At 38.7% G+C, this 15322-nt stretch overlaps 1 protein-coding gene across 1 annotated transcript in view; it reads right to left on the bottom strand.

The window, feature by feature from the left end:
- The window catches only part of DSC1 (desmocollin 1), a 245197-nt gene that overhangs the window by 17993 nt on the left and 211882 nt on the right, over positions 1-15322 (bottom strand). The window contains exons 7-12 of the mRNA XM_059138997.1: positions 13987-14815; positions 10600-10684; positions 9190-9392; positions 7879-7998; positions 6916-7071; positions 16-160 (exon numbers count right to left, since the gene is read on the bottom strand). Of these exons, the coding sequence (XP_058994980.1) occupies positions 16-160; positions 6916-7071; positions 7879-7998; positions 9190-9392; positions 10600-10684; positions 13987-14049 (772 nt within the window). The 5' untranslated portion in view covers positions 14050-14815. The remainder of the gene's footprint in view (positions 1-15; positions 161-6915; positions 7072-7878; positions 7999-9189; positions 9393-10599; positions 10685-13986; positions 14816-15322) is intronic.

The following is a 15322-nucleotide window of genomic DNA, read 5'->3' as shown; positions in this document are numbered from 1 at the left end:
GAGAGGTGAACTTACCAGTTCTACAATTTTCAGGCACACTGAAGATAGTCACTTTGTTTTCAAAATAGGGAGCGTTATCATTATCGTCTTCAACTTTGAACAGCAAGGGGAGCGGGTACTCCGGGGCATAACCGTCTGCTGTTGTGGCATAGGCGTAGAGCTGAAGGGGAAACAAGCACCGTCAGCTTGTTTGCAAATGACACATTGTGCACAAAATTAAGTCTAGAAGTTGGGAAAAGACATAAGGTTTAAAAAGCCATCCATGAAAGAATATGTAACTAAGAACTTGGGCGATGGAAGATACACTAGCACAGACAATGCTGCCATATGGCTTCAAACCTTGTGCAGCGTTCATGTGATTCTCCCGCCAAGGACTGTGCATTCCAGCTAAATGGAATTACTCTGTTCTCTGAATTAACCGCATACCCTTCCGCTTGTTAGATTGTATATAAATTTCCCCCAGTTATGCTAATAAAAAGTATTTTATTAGAGATTTAAAAAATAGGATTCCATTTATTTATGGATTTGCCTACATGTATAAATAGATATCAATGATCTTCAGAGATTCAATTATCAATTCTTTTCTCTGGTTACCTGCATGTTCTCATTTTTCTATCATACACATATTTCTTGTGTAAAAAAAAAGTGCCAATAAAATCGTATATAGGTTCCAAAGCCATCTCAAAATGGTATATGCTGGTTCCAAAGGCCAGGACTTAATGTCCTTTTCTTTCAAAGACCATCAGTTTATTTCTGTACTCTTCTTATGTGGCTTATGCATTATAAGTGTTCAATAAATAGTGTTTGAGTTAAACAGATTTTCTTTACTGACAGGACCAAATAAACATGCCCAAGGTGGATTCTGTATTAATTATTCACAGGTCAATTATTCACCGGTCAGTTATTCTCCAGTCAATCTTCCTGATTTTCCTACTGTAACCATCTTCCAAAATGAACCAGGGTTAAAATTCCAGGTATCTCCCTCCTCCTTGTCCTTCATTAGCCTTATCTGTCAGTTGCCAAGTTCTAGAGATGCTGGCATTTCTGTGTCTCTGCCACTCGTTATCTCTCTTTTATTCCTAATGCCATCATTCTCATGAGACTCCAAATGTATTCTACATGTTATCCTACAAACTTTCCTGCAATTTTCCTAACTGACCTTGTCCAATATCTGCAGCACTCAAGAGTCAGAGTCATTTCCACAAAGCACAATTGTAATCCTGATATTACCTAACTAGATTCTTCAGTGATCTCTGTTTCATCTACCAAAGTAACCACAGAATCCCGGCTCCTGTTAAAAGGCAACATTACATCTTCACAGTTTATCTGGAAGGAAGAAGCTTCCGCTCCAGTCTCTGGGATGGATGGTATTGAAATGATCATGTTCTTTCTGTTCCCTTATTTGCGTTTCCCCAAACAACCCCCAGGTGGACTTTGTCAGTTATAAAACTCATACTTTGATTTCCACCAGTCTGATCACTAGATCTTATTCCCAATAAATTCTGAATGCAGAGTGGAAATACAGCAGTGTTCCAGCTCACCATCCCCACCAGCAGCACCGTGGTTTTCTTCACCACCGTCCTGTCCGGATGTCACACTATTCGGCCTTCCTATCCATCTCTTCCTTTCCCCTCAGATTTTGTTTAAGCTGCTGCCATTTGAGATTTTTAGCTACAGAAAACTACAAAATTATCTTATGTCTCTATAAGATGACAATTGTCCTAAGGGATGAAGCCTATGACATACCAAAGCACCCAACACAGTGCCTGAGTAGGTAATTCTTCAATAAATAGATTTTTCCACTCAATTCCATCCATCTTTCCTTTTCAGAAAGACAAACTTCCCTTTAGATTGGCCCTTCGTGGGGCACCTGGGTGGCTCAGGGGGCTAAAGCCTCTGCTTTTAGCTCAGGTCGTGATTCCGGGGTCCTGGGCTCGAGCCCCGCATCGGGCTCTCTGCTCTGCAGGGAGTCTGCTTCCCTTCCTCTCTCTCTCTGCCTGCCTCTCTGCCTGCCTGTGATCTCTCTCTGTCAAATAAATAAATAAAATCTTAGAAAAAAAATGGCCCTTTGCAAAAATGTATCATAAACATTCTTCACAGAATCACTTGTAATGAATTCTTCTACTTCTTCACATTGGCATTAAAATATCTCCCTCTCTAACTTAAGTCCATCCTGCTGTAATTTACACAACTTCTTACTAGTGCTTCTCTTTATCAGAAATGAAGATCATCTAGTTCCCACCATACAATCACTTGTAGTTTGACATAATAGTGTTTCCTGATCTTTAACCACAAGTTAATATCATTATCTCACCTTCCATAGATTCATTCTCCCTAGGAGAATCTATTTATGTCCCTGTAATAGAGAAACTAATTTAAATACTTTCTTATTTAGTCATTGAGGTGAACTCAATAATAGTACTGGTTTTACAGTAGTGTTCACATTCTTTTATACTAAAGCAATAATCATACACTTGAATATTGCAATAAGAAGTATATAGAACATTATACTTTAAAATTAGTCATATTTTTAGCTGAGTTAGAAGAGTATTATTTAAACTTCTTGTGCATTTTTAGGATATTGTTTCTCCCTTGAATTCTTCTGTAGCTTGAAGAATCTCATTTCTTTTAGCCCTTTTCCACTACAATTTGCTGAGTTGTCTTTTCTTTTCTTTTCCTTTTTTCCTTTTCTTTTCTTTTCTTTTTCTCTTTCTTTCTTTGGGAAGATGGAAACAGTTGCCAACAGGAGTGGGAGCCCGAGTTTGACCTTGTAAAGAAAGATAGCTAGTGTAGACAGGGCAAAGGTAGGAGGAGAGCAGTGGCACCAAAGCTGAGTGGGTGCAGAATGTGATTAGCAACATACATTTAAAGACAATGGGTGCGCCTGTGTGGCTGAAAAAGAAATGTATGTTGCAAGATAACAAGGCTCTGGGAAAGGGACTAACCTGAAAAATTTTCCCTGTGTATTTACAAAGATACAGATTCTCCTCAACACTCAAAGAGAAACATGTTTGTAACTGCTTTCTTTCATAGAATAGCCTGGAATTATTGAAGAAAATCCTCTACTTATACAAGAATTCTTTGAAAAGACTTGATAAAATGGACTTATACACATCCCTGAAAGATTGGATGTATTTAATGGTTTAAGACAAACTCTTGAAACTGCAATAATGATGTGATTCATCCAGAAAAATACTTACAAGCCAAGATCAAACAATCTAACATGGGGCAAGAGGGAGAGTAGGAGCACAATGAGAATGTGTATTGAATTAGACCCGTGGCAACCTGTGCCAATAATTAATGAAATCAAATTATTTCAGGTAACAATAATTGAGTAATGCATAACATTTATATAGGTTAGATAAATGCAAAAAATTGGGAAATCCCATCAAAATCCTGTTTTTGAGGACAAAATCCTAGAGCACTTGTATTATTTTTAATTTTTTTTTAAAGAGCTGTTTGGTTTTCATACTGATTTTACCAATATTTAATTTGTGTATTTAATGTTTGCAACAGCTCTGAGGTAGATAAGACAACTATTAGTAGCCTGTAAGGCAGAAAAGGAAACAGATTCTTGAAGATTGTGAGTCGTCCAAGCCTAAAAGAAAAAGTGGCAGATAGTGAAGATCTACTAATTTCCAGAGTAATAAGCTTTCCAATGTAAAGCTAGTAAGTGAAATCAATTTGATACAAAAACAAAGATGTATTATTTTAATTTACACCTCTATGTTGACAGAGAAGGCTACCATTGTGCATTGCCTCAAGTGATTTCATGTTTCATCATGTTTATATCTGGCTGTTATACTTCCCTTTACAAATCTTACTAATTTGAAAGAGGTATTTCTTAATATCAGTTCAATCTTCACTATGATTTAATGGGAACTAGAGAAACATGGGTAATTCTGAAATAAAAATTATCCAGAAGCCCAACATTAATAAATTCCAAACCGTTTTATTTCTTTTGTCCTTTAAAAGATGTTAAAAAGTAAGAAAGTAACTTTTTAAAAAAAGTAATCTCTACATCCAACATTGGGCTTGAACTCACAATCCTAAGATCAAGAGTCACATGCTCTACCAACTTGAGCCAGCCTGGCACACCAATGTAACTTATTTTTTTTTTTTTAAAGATTTACTTACTATGTATTTTAGGGATAGACAGCACAGGGGTGAAGGACAGAAGGAGAGGGAGAGAGAATCTTAAGCCAATTCTGTGCAGAGCACAGAGCCCCAGGTGGGCACGGTCTCATGATCCTGAGATCACCACCCTGAGTCAGTCGCTTAACTGACTGTGCCAGCCAGGAACCACCACACCCCCCCCCTTTTTTTTTTAAAGATTTTATTTATTTATTTGACAGAGAGAGATCACAAGTAGGCAGAGGGGCAGGCAGAGAGAGAGAGAGACAGAGACAGAGGAAGCAGGCTCCCCGCTGAGCAGAGAGCCCAATGTGGGACTCGATCCCAGGACCCTGGGATCCTTAGATCATGACCTAAGCTGAAGGCAGAGGCTTAACCCACTGAGCCAGCCAGGTGCCCAGAACCACCCCCTTTTTATAAATAAAACTATTCTCTCTTTCTGTTCTCTGTCAACAATCCAGTGAGAAGCAGCTGAAGACTTCAAAAATTCAAAAACAGGGTGTTATCAGCAGAATAAGAAGTGAAATGTACATTGCAGCATACAGAGCAGGCAGCTTATTATTTCTCCTTAGGAGCGACTACTAGTGTTGGATCTTTTCTCCTTATAATGGATCTATAAAAGGGGCAGAGGGACTGGGTGGCTCAGCTGATTAAGCATCCACCTTCAGCTCAGGTCATGATCCCAGGGGCCTGGGATTGAGTCCTGCATCAGGCTCTTTGCTCAGAAGGGAGTCTGCTGCTCCCTCTACCTGCCGCTCCCCCTGCTTGTGCTCTCCCCACCTTTCTTTCTGACAAATAAATAAAATATTTAAAAAGGGGGAGGTCAGAGAATTTACATATTCACATGCACACATACCTATATCTATATATTTTTCAACTTTATATGGTTTCTTGATAGATCAAAATGCTTGCAATGATGCTTAGCATACCTCTCCTATTAGAATCTATGTAAGCTATTTTTTTTTCCTTTTAAGATTTATTTGACAAAGAGAGAGAGGGTGCACAAACAGGGGGAGTGGGAGGGGGGAGTGGGAGAGGGAGAAGCGGGCTCCCCATTGAGCAGGGAGCCTGATGTGGGGCATGATCCCAAGAGCTTGGGATCATGATCCAAGCTGAAGACAGAAGCCCAACCAACTGAGCCACCCAAGTGCCCCTGTAAGCTATTTCTATTTCTCAAATTAATAATTTGATATTATTATGAATAAAGTATGTTTATTCAGAGAATTTAGGTGGGAGCATAAAATTATAAGGACAATATGTCATTCTAATCCAAACATTTAATTTAATTACGAAATCCCTAAAGTGGGACATTTATGTTCTAAAAATTTCACCACCTTATCCAGTGCTTTGACATCCTTAGGACAGAGTCTCCACCCGCCCCCCCCCCCCATCCCTCGTCATTCACTTCTTTCATAGCTGCCTTTGTGTGGCTACCAGTTCCTGCTTATCTTTTCTTTTTCTTTTTCTTCTTCTTTTTTTTAAATATTTTTATTTATTTATTTGACAGAGAGAGAGAGGGAACAGAAGCAGATGGAGTGGGAGAGAGAGAAGCAGACTTCCGGCTGAGCAGGGAGCCTGATTTGGGGCTCGAACCCAGGACGTTGGGATCATGACCCTAGCTGAAGGCAGGCGCTTAACAACTAAGCCACCCAGTTGCCCCCCTGCTTATCTTTTGGATATCTGCTAAGATGTTAATTTCTGGACTACCCAAGTATGAGATAACTTTCCTTTCTATGGACTCATTTAACAAAGAGTCCTTCAATTACACTCACTTCTAATTCAAGAATCCAAGCACTTAAATAATTTAACTCACCATCTCCCTAAAACTCACTGTGAATTTCTTCTGTATGTCAGGTTAGACCTCAGAACACTGAGGAGATATGTGAAGTTTGAAACAGAAAAAAGAAAGGATTTAATTTTCTGAAGAGCTGAATTTTACTTTGGGTCAAATTAGATAAAATAAGAGAAATTGGTAACTTATTCTGGATTACTAAAGAAATAAAATGATATCCAAGGCTCTCATGGCTGAAGGACAGTCAGAGGGAAAAAAAGAAAAGAAGCACAATATTATTCAAGAGGTAAAAGCAGTGAACCTCAGTTTTATGATATGTTTAGAATTATGTTGGGTGACTTCAAATTTTCAGTTGCTGGGGCCCATCCCAGAACAATTAAACCAGAATTTCTGGGAAATGACCTAAGCATCAGTATTTTTGAAAAAGTTCTCATGTGATTTATAATGTACAGTCAGGTGGAGAATAATTGAACCTGTTATAGGGAAATACAAACTCAAGAAAATTCACCACTGTTGTCCCAGGGTTCTACAAATCAAAGCCTGTGCTTTAAAATCTGTCATTTTATTTTATAGAGCTTTTCTCCCCTTATGATATCCATTATCTTTCTTCACCAATTGTGCTAATAGAAATGTTAAGTTTACATCATACTATAATGATATTTAAAATACTAAATCAAATGATTAATTTTTCTAATATGTAAATAAGCTGTATTAAAATTACAGAAACTGGGGGTGCCTGGGTGGCTCAGTGGATTAAGCCTCTGCCTTCGGCTCAGGTCATGATCTCAGGGTCCTGGGATCAAGCCCCACATCTGGCTTTCTGCTCAGCGGTGAGCCTGCATCCCCCTCTCTCTGCCTGCCTCTCTGCCTACTTGTGATCTCTCTCTCGCTCTCTGTCAAATAAATAAGATTAAAAAAAAAAAAACTATGCTTTAAAATTACAGAAACTGTAACTGAAAAAATAATTCTCAATAATCCAATAATCTTACTGGAAACTGTTCATACTGCTCACGATCTATGCTTCGCGTACAAAAGATGTCCCCTGTGTCCTTATCTATGTAGAACAAATTGAAGGGCTCTTTGTCCACTCCTGGTCCACTTATGGAGTAAAAGATGGTATAGTTCTGTGCAGCATCAGACTGGACCTGTAACATAAGTGACAATATAGTAAAATAACAAATATGCTACGGTAATACCTTCAACCTGATCTGTTGTGATGCTTTAACTATTATCACTTACTCTCTTTTCTATTCACCTATTCTTTCCTTCCCCTGTTTCTTTATGCATCATCCCATATTTTTCAAGCTCTTATTCATACTCAGCAACGTGCAAAGCCACAAACTGGATCATCTATATGATCCTAAATTTTTTTGAATTCTCTGCATATTTATGGAAAATCTTGGAGTTAAACATACCTTCACAATTTCTAGTCACTTAATCCTTATTCCTATGTAAAATATAGTAACAATTTCAGTGGTTTTGAGTTATTTGAAGTGGAAACTTTTCTGATTTAAAAAATTAAAAATAACACAACCTCCCACCCACCATTAAGACCTAATTTCAAAGCTGGCCTATTAATACACTCCAGGTAGCTGGCAGTGACATCTCCTTTTTGGTAAACAAAAATACCAGTCTTTTTTTGTGAGGGTAAGTGTGAATTGAGGGGACAATTGAATTATGCAAAATCTATAGGCATGTCCTCTGAGCAAAGAAGAGTGAAGTCTGGTGGACTATTCAGGAGAATCTGGATATAGATTTAAAAGCATCAGAAACTCAAAATATGAAACTTGTTTGTAAATGCGGAATAGGATTTCTGGAGGAAAGTGACAAAATACACTGATTTTTTTATTTTTTTAAGTTCTGGTGAATGGGTGATCCTTATTAGTACAAACAGGTAAAAGCCCTGAAAGTTTTAAAAGTAAACAAGCTATACTATATAAAGTCAAATGTACCTGCTGAACATGTTGTGGAAATGGACCTAATGAGTTCTCCATCAGCGAACAGGGAATAGGGGCCCATCGTCTCTTGCTGCGTTTGAGAACTGTGTCTCTGGTGTGCCTCTTCTTGGGAAGCTGCATGTGATGAGAGATGAAGAAATAGAGCCCAGCCTCTCATCAGGAACTGTGATTTTCACATGTACACCAATGTGAAGAAAATAAGTAGGGGTTGCACATAATAATATCACAGGTAATACCCAAACTCTTTCTGTTTTTTATTAAGATACACACACACACACACACACAGTACCAGTTTCATTCTGTTTAACCAGTTAATCAACCAGAGATTTGTAGGGCGTTGCTGAAAGATGCCATCTCCAGAAGTATTAACCTCCTAAACAGAGATTATCCGTTAACAAATATCTAAAAACTGATTTTATTCCACTTGGTGTGGTACAACCGATATTTGCCAAAATACTGGCTACAGTGTTTATAGAACTATGCAAAGACAGAGGTCAGTGTTTGTTCAAGTATATTTTATTTTATGTGATGTGGAAACTATAATATGAAAATATGAAACAATGTTTTATAACATTCCTTCTAAATTTGTAATATGTGTTATGCATGTTAAAATGCAAGCACATTCTAAATTTGGTAAAGAACTATTATAATCAAAAGGAATATAGCTGGGAAGTCTCTCACAAATTAAATTACTTATTCATAAGTTATTCCACAAGACTTACTTCAGGGTGCAGACTTTGCTTAAAGTGAGATTTCTGTGAATTTCAGCAATCTCTCCCTTCCCAACTCTTGATCACTACCACTCACGGCAAGAACATGAATGAGCCTGGAGCCTGGGCATTCCAACCAGTCCTGTCGACTGGCTACATGTCATTCCCTGAAGAGAGGGACCCCCATGGCATTTTCTATTATGGTGGGAGTAAGCTGTAGACAACCTCTTTAAAGTGACTGAAACCCACAGTCACTTGGGAGAAAGCCACTCAGGGTGGAGTCCCACACCTCAAACCTGACTCAGTTTTCACTGAGTTTTAGACCCACCCTTGCTTGTTCCTTAGGTTGGTTGTGCTAATTGCCACACCTCAAAGCACTATCTGAAACCTTTGATATTCTGACCTTGCTCCCTGGCTGCAGAGCTGTTCATTTTTGCACCACTTTGTAGACAGCTCTACCACTCCTTGAAACAGTCTAGTCTTTGCACAGGTTAGTTAGAAGGGGAATAAACACACAAGTAAGCATTCAGAAACCTTGATTTTGGCAGGGAAGGAAGTCTATGAAATGAAGGCCTTTTGTAAGCAGAGCGTATACCTTCTTTCCTTTCACATCCAGTACAATTTCTATCTTTTTCTGTCCCTGGCTCTGGCCATCTGAAGGAAAAATGGAAAAGCTCTTCCTTTCAGAAGACAAAATGAGGTCACGTGTTGTGTAAATGGAGCCATCTTCTAGAATCCTGAAGTCAGGGTCGCTGGTCAGGATTAGAGTGGTGGATGGGAAACATTCCTTCAGATTCACTGCAGGGAAGACATTGGCAGCAATTTGTAAAATAAAACAGGAATAGAACAAGTTTTACAGGAATGACAACTGACAGTAGTCCGTGAGAAGCAGAAAGAGGGAGGTGACGCTTGGAGGTTGTTGAGTACCTATTATTATAAAATTGAGGGGCCATGTAAATTAAATAATTTAATTAAATAAATGGAGTCATAGTTTCCATTATTTTCACCATAAATTAATTTGTGAAGAGCTATAAAATATTTTGTTACTGTCCCTGGATTTATTGTTTCCACTCTAACTCCTGCTTATGGGTTTGTACATATACATACAAATTTATCATTTTATATGTAGTGTTACTGGTATGGTCTCAAATTTGAAACAGGTCTTCAACCATCTTTGATAACTAAAGCTGTCTTGCAAAAAAGAAAGAAAACCAGTCTATACTTCAGTAATACTTGGTATATAATAAGGTTGTTATCAAAATGTTTCCTTTACAGATTCATGTTTAACATATTTAGCATATTTGCTATATGTCCATAGAGTATAGGTTGTATCTCTTTTACAAACTTTTAGAAGATTTAAGGCAATGGATTAATTTAGAATTTCAAAGCACAGGCCAAAATGATGTCTGCCTTGGAAAAGATACCACTTTTGTATTCAAGGTGTAAACTTAAGGCCAAAGAAAATCCTCATGAAAGGAATTTGACCCTTGGACTCAGAGCAACCAACCTATGTTTGAAGAATGGCTGTGATAGTGAAATTTTATTTGACTTTCACAAGCTATTCTGTGTAACAAATCACACAAATTCTTGTGGGGGGACTTGTTCATTATAGTCAACCTCAAGCACAAATATTATTGGGGGGCATTTAAATTTTAACACAACTGTTTTATATCTAATCAATTAAAGAGCATTGGCTTTGGAATTTTGGCAACAGATTAGTTGATATGAATTAAAATATGCCTCTGGTTTTCATGCCTTCATTCATCTGAACTAAACTCATTTAGCCCTTTGATGTTTGCTAATTTTTCTGGCAAGAAAAGTATACAACTAACGTGGTACTTTAATTGTTTCTAACCACTACCAAAACACAAGTAGTCCATCTTTCATTTTATGTTGGATTTTAATGCCAAGTAGCTATTACAGGGCTTTATCCCAAACTTTACAAGAGCAGCCTGAAGCTAAATGTAGCAGTTAAAACTATGAAATTCTTAATGCTGTTTCTCACCTTTGCCTACAAGTGTTTCAGCCTGAAGATGAGAAGGAACTTGAAGAGAAATTTTCTGACAAGCATCACAAGATAATATTAAAACCTCAAAAAAAGAAAAAAAGAAAAAAATCAGGAATTATATTTGATCACAGACTTCCACGTTACAGTTGTCTTATTGATAAAAAAAAGTCAATTTCAGAAACAAATTTATCTTCTAGTCCTTCCATATTATTCATATTCATTTTATTTTAAAGATTTATTTATTTCATTCTAGGGAGAGAGAAGGTAGGGATGGGGAGGGACAGAGGAGAGGGAGAGACAGTCTCAAGCAGACTCCAAGTCTGATGCCCAATGCCATGAACCTGATCAGGACCCCAGCCCAAACCAAAAGAGCAATCCTCAACAGATTGCCCCAATCAGGGGCTCCCATGTTCATTTTATTTTATTTTTAAAAATATTATACTTATTTATTTAACAGAGAGAGAGAGAGAGAGAGATCACAAGTAGACAGAGAGAAATGCAGAGAGAGGGGGGAAACAGGCTCCCTGCAGAGCAGAGAGCCTGATGCGGGGCTTGATCCCAGGACCCTGAGACCATGACCTGAGCCAAAGGCGGGGTCTTAACTCACTGAGCCACCCAGTATACAACTAACGTGGTACTTTAATTGTTTCTAACCACTACCAAAACACTACCCATATTCATTTTAAAAGGGAAAAGCAAAGGAAGTGGCTTTAGGGGCACCACAGTCATTTAGTATTAATGAGAAATTAAAATAAACAGAAGTTCTTAGAACCCAAATCATATCGTATTATTTTCTAAAAATGGGTTACAAACAATTGATTTTACATAGAGATTGTCATCTCTAAGTCCATTCATAAGTGCCACACTGATTTCTTAGCATGAAGAAAGTACTTAACTCTGGAATTTAATGATCACACATTTGTACACAAATCTTCATTTCCATACCCCCACACAATTTGAGGTTATAGTTGATTAAGGCTAGAAACCATGACAAGTTTTTTTAACCTCATAAAGAACAACACCCACAAAACTTCTCTCATCTCATATTGCTCCTGGAACTGATTGGCATAACCTGGAAAGTCTAAATGGTCTTGAATCAAAGAACTTGTCTAAAAAATATATAATTCAAGATATAGAAAGTAGCCTTCAACAGAGTAAAGATCCGTAACTAAATTCAAGGCATAGCTATTGTTTTAGAAAGCTAGGTAGTTAAAGGAAAGAAGATAGACTATCTGAGGAAAAAAAAATTATTGGTTTAAAAGTGCTGACAGGTTTAAAACACAATTTGCTTCTTTTTTTTTTTTTTTTGGCATTTTGTACCTATTTGCTTGCTTTCTGTTTATCAAAATGAATGATTTTTTGTTACTTAAATATAACATAGCATAGATCTAGATTTCCCAGAAACAGGTCAATTTTATGATTAATTTTTCGGAGAAAATATTTGTAGTTTTATGGGATGTATTATTTGAGAGAAAGAAAGAGGAATGCATTATTGTCCATACTCAGAGTGTGTAGTTCATTTCCAACTCAATTCAATTGCATTGGCTGTATTTTGTCAGTCTATTTAAATAGTTTGTAATTTTACAAAAGCTCTGTTGTGCAGAAAACACCAAAAACTGGAATTTGAAAAATAAATTGGTAATCACTTTAATTAATTAATTAATTATATTTACTTATTTATTTTAAGCCTCCCTGTTATATGTTTTCACAACATCCCCATATTTCCCTTCCTGGAATGTCACATAAATCTAATCATACAGTCATACAATGCTCTTTCTGTTTCCAGGCCTCTGTTCTATCGGCTTATAAGCTCGGAAAGGGGAAAACCACACCTGTCTTGTTCTCTGTTAGAAACCCAGTATTCAGCACATGGTAGGTATTTAACAAATGGTTGCAGAATGAATTTGATGGAATTACATTCAGTTTAATTTAAATAACCACTTTTTAAAAACATAAGACATGCTTATTTGACTTTTTAATATAGTTTTTCCTAAGGCCAAAGAAAAAACTAAATTATATCCCAAGAACTTTCTTATCATAAAGAATTCTATTAGTAATGATCTAAATATATGATGTGGAAAGAGCACTTTGTAATTGACAAAATATGTATACATATGCACAAGTCTCTGTGTATATATATGTGTGTGTATAGATACATATATTTAACCTACATACACACACACACATTATTCTCATAGTATATAGTCACATTCCCAACTCCGATACAGATCTTTCCTTTCTGCCCTAAGACCCCCACTTCTTTGCTTCTGGCTCTGTAGGCAGAGCCAATGGAAGTTTCCAGAAGTACTATTCCCATCTTCAAGTTAAATTAACAGCTTAATGATTTGAGGGAGCTGGAGTCAGACACCCTTTTAGCTATTATGGGGGTTAAGGATGGATGGGCAAGGGATGAACCAAAGGAGACTGGACACAGCAGAGACCAGAAGCAAAAGTAGTCTGGATGAATCCCACAGAAATCTTTCACCGCATTTTACCCAATACTTAATTTAAGGTGATCTCTGAGGTTGTTGTCTGCCTCCCACTCCCCAGGGAGTTACAGAATGAGAATTTGACCATCAACCCTGCATCACATATTTATATGGGGAAAATGTTTACCCCCATACAGTGAAATCTTTAAATTCTTAAAATATACTTTGAAGCTAAAGGATTTTGCCAAAATGGAGCGGGAAAGAAAGGAAATTCACGGCTCAGAAATGCCATATGGAGATATGGGACCAGTACCCTTCTCCCTCATCCCCACCAAAGAAAAACAGCACCTGAGTACACACGTACAAAGCTCTAAAAAACCCAAGTGGAAGCCAACTTAATAGAATTTTTTCAATGATGGTCACATAATTGAATTTCTTTTTTATTATTTTTCTCAGGTTAAACCCCTTGCTCAGACTAGGAGTTCTGCTCGTCTCTTAGCTCCTGGTGGGTACAATGAAAGTTCTGGATAACTGCACCTTCACCCAGACTCCCTTTCCTCTTTTTGCAGCTGAGTGGAACTAAGCATGTAAAATATCGACAGCTTATTTAATGACTCCTCGCAAAAGCAAACCTCAGAACGTCTGGGCCATGTGCCCGAGGAATGAATTCATTCCACGACTCCTTGGGAAAACACCACAGCAAGACTGAACCGGGGAATCCCTTGAAAAACTCTAACATCCAGGCAGTGGGCACGTTAAGAGTAAACAAAATACCAGCCATCTCAGGTCACGGGTCTCTCAACTCTCCCTTGAATTTGCCTCAGCTTTGTTTTTGTTTTCCCAGTCTATCTTCTTGGACTTCCACTGCTACCCCTACTCTCTTTCAAGCCCAAACTGGAGGGAGGAAGCACGTAGTGACACGCTTGAATTCCCTAATCCTTTGGTTGTTACTCACCAGGAGACAGAAAAGGAGCTGCTTACAGAAGATGCTCCCTGGGGCAGCAGAGGCTGCAGCCATCAGAAGTGGTCCCAATGGTCAGGACTGGTGGCTGGATAGCAGGGCAGCTTGGGATGCCACCCTGGGCTTAAGCAGATTCCCAATGGCTGGCACGTGTGCGGGGCACGCTGCGGCCACCTTGGCGCAGCTGAGCTGGGTTTGGAGGAGAGTCAGGAGGCAAAGCGATAAAAGACAGAAGGAGCAGTCGGAGAATTGCTTTCCTCCTATTTCCAGGCCAGTCCTCCTCCTTCCAATTCAATTACCTCTGAATGTGAAGAGGTTTTCCTACAAGTGGGGAGGGTGGGGTACGAAACACCCCCAAACCCAGTCACTAGCTCCTCCTTACAGCTTTCAAAATTTCTCCTGCCACTTGACACACAGGCAGAAGCAAGAGGGAACACCCTCCATCCTCAGCCCTCCTCCTTCCCCCCAGGTTGATGCTCCCCGGTTATTACCCACTCCCACGTCCTCCACTCCTTCTTGGCCTTATTAACCTGTCTTGCCCCTGGGTGCAAAGAGAAATGGTGCACCAGCTCCGTACAAGGAAGTGATACCGCCTCAGCTGCAGTTTTGGCAAATCCGGGGCCATAGGCCTGTGCAATCACAGCCATCAGACGTTATCTCCCCATCGAGGCGTTTAGGTGTGTTGTCTGCCACAGGTGTTCCGCAGCGGCTCCATGGGAGGGAGAGCTGGTGCTGTGGTCACAGCGGCAACCTCGCTGTGTCTACACCCCGTCATCGGCTGTCCCCCAGGGTCTGGTCTTCTAGGTGCACAGTGTGTAGAGACCTCATAAGAGAATGAAGAAACAGCTGGGATATCATTTTTTATGGCATTCTTTTTGCTACTTGTGACGCAATGAATTTTTTTCATTTTTCATTTTTTTCAGTGTCCTTATTTGAGAACTACGATCTGAGACCAGCTCTCTTTCAAATCACGCCATTCATCCTAATTACTGGTACCTCACATGTGGGCTTTCCTAGCCTAAAAGTACCATATTCCAAGCAGTTCAGTTTCTTAAACACTAATGATGCTTGCAAAGAGGTCTAAAGCATTGTGTTTCCTGCCACGACTCAGCGAGTCCAGTATCAATGGCACCCATCAGCAATGAGGGACATTAGAAAAAGAGGGTAAATATTTTCAAATGGTAATTATTTCATTTGGCCTACAGAGAAGGAACTAAAATTCCTATTTCCTGAGCCACTGCTAAAAATCAGGAACCATGGTAGGCATTTCAGTGATTCCTCCCAAACAGCCCAGCAAGGGCTCCTTGGAGATGATGAAACCACTAGAAAG

The sequence above is a fragment of the Mustela lutreola genome, chromosome 11, assembly GCF_030435805.1.
Source record: "Mustela lutreola isolate mMusLut2 chromosome 11, mMusLut2.pri, whole genome shotgun sequence".
Taxonomy (NCBI): Eukaryota; Metazoa; Chordata; class Mammalia; order Carnivora; family Mustelidae; genus Mustela; species Mustela lutreola.
Note: the sequence above shows the minus strand (reverse complement) of the source record. Positions and strands in the feature narration are given on the sequence as shown.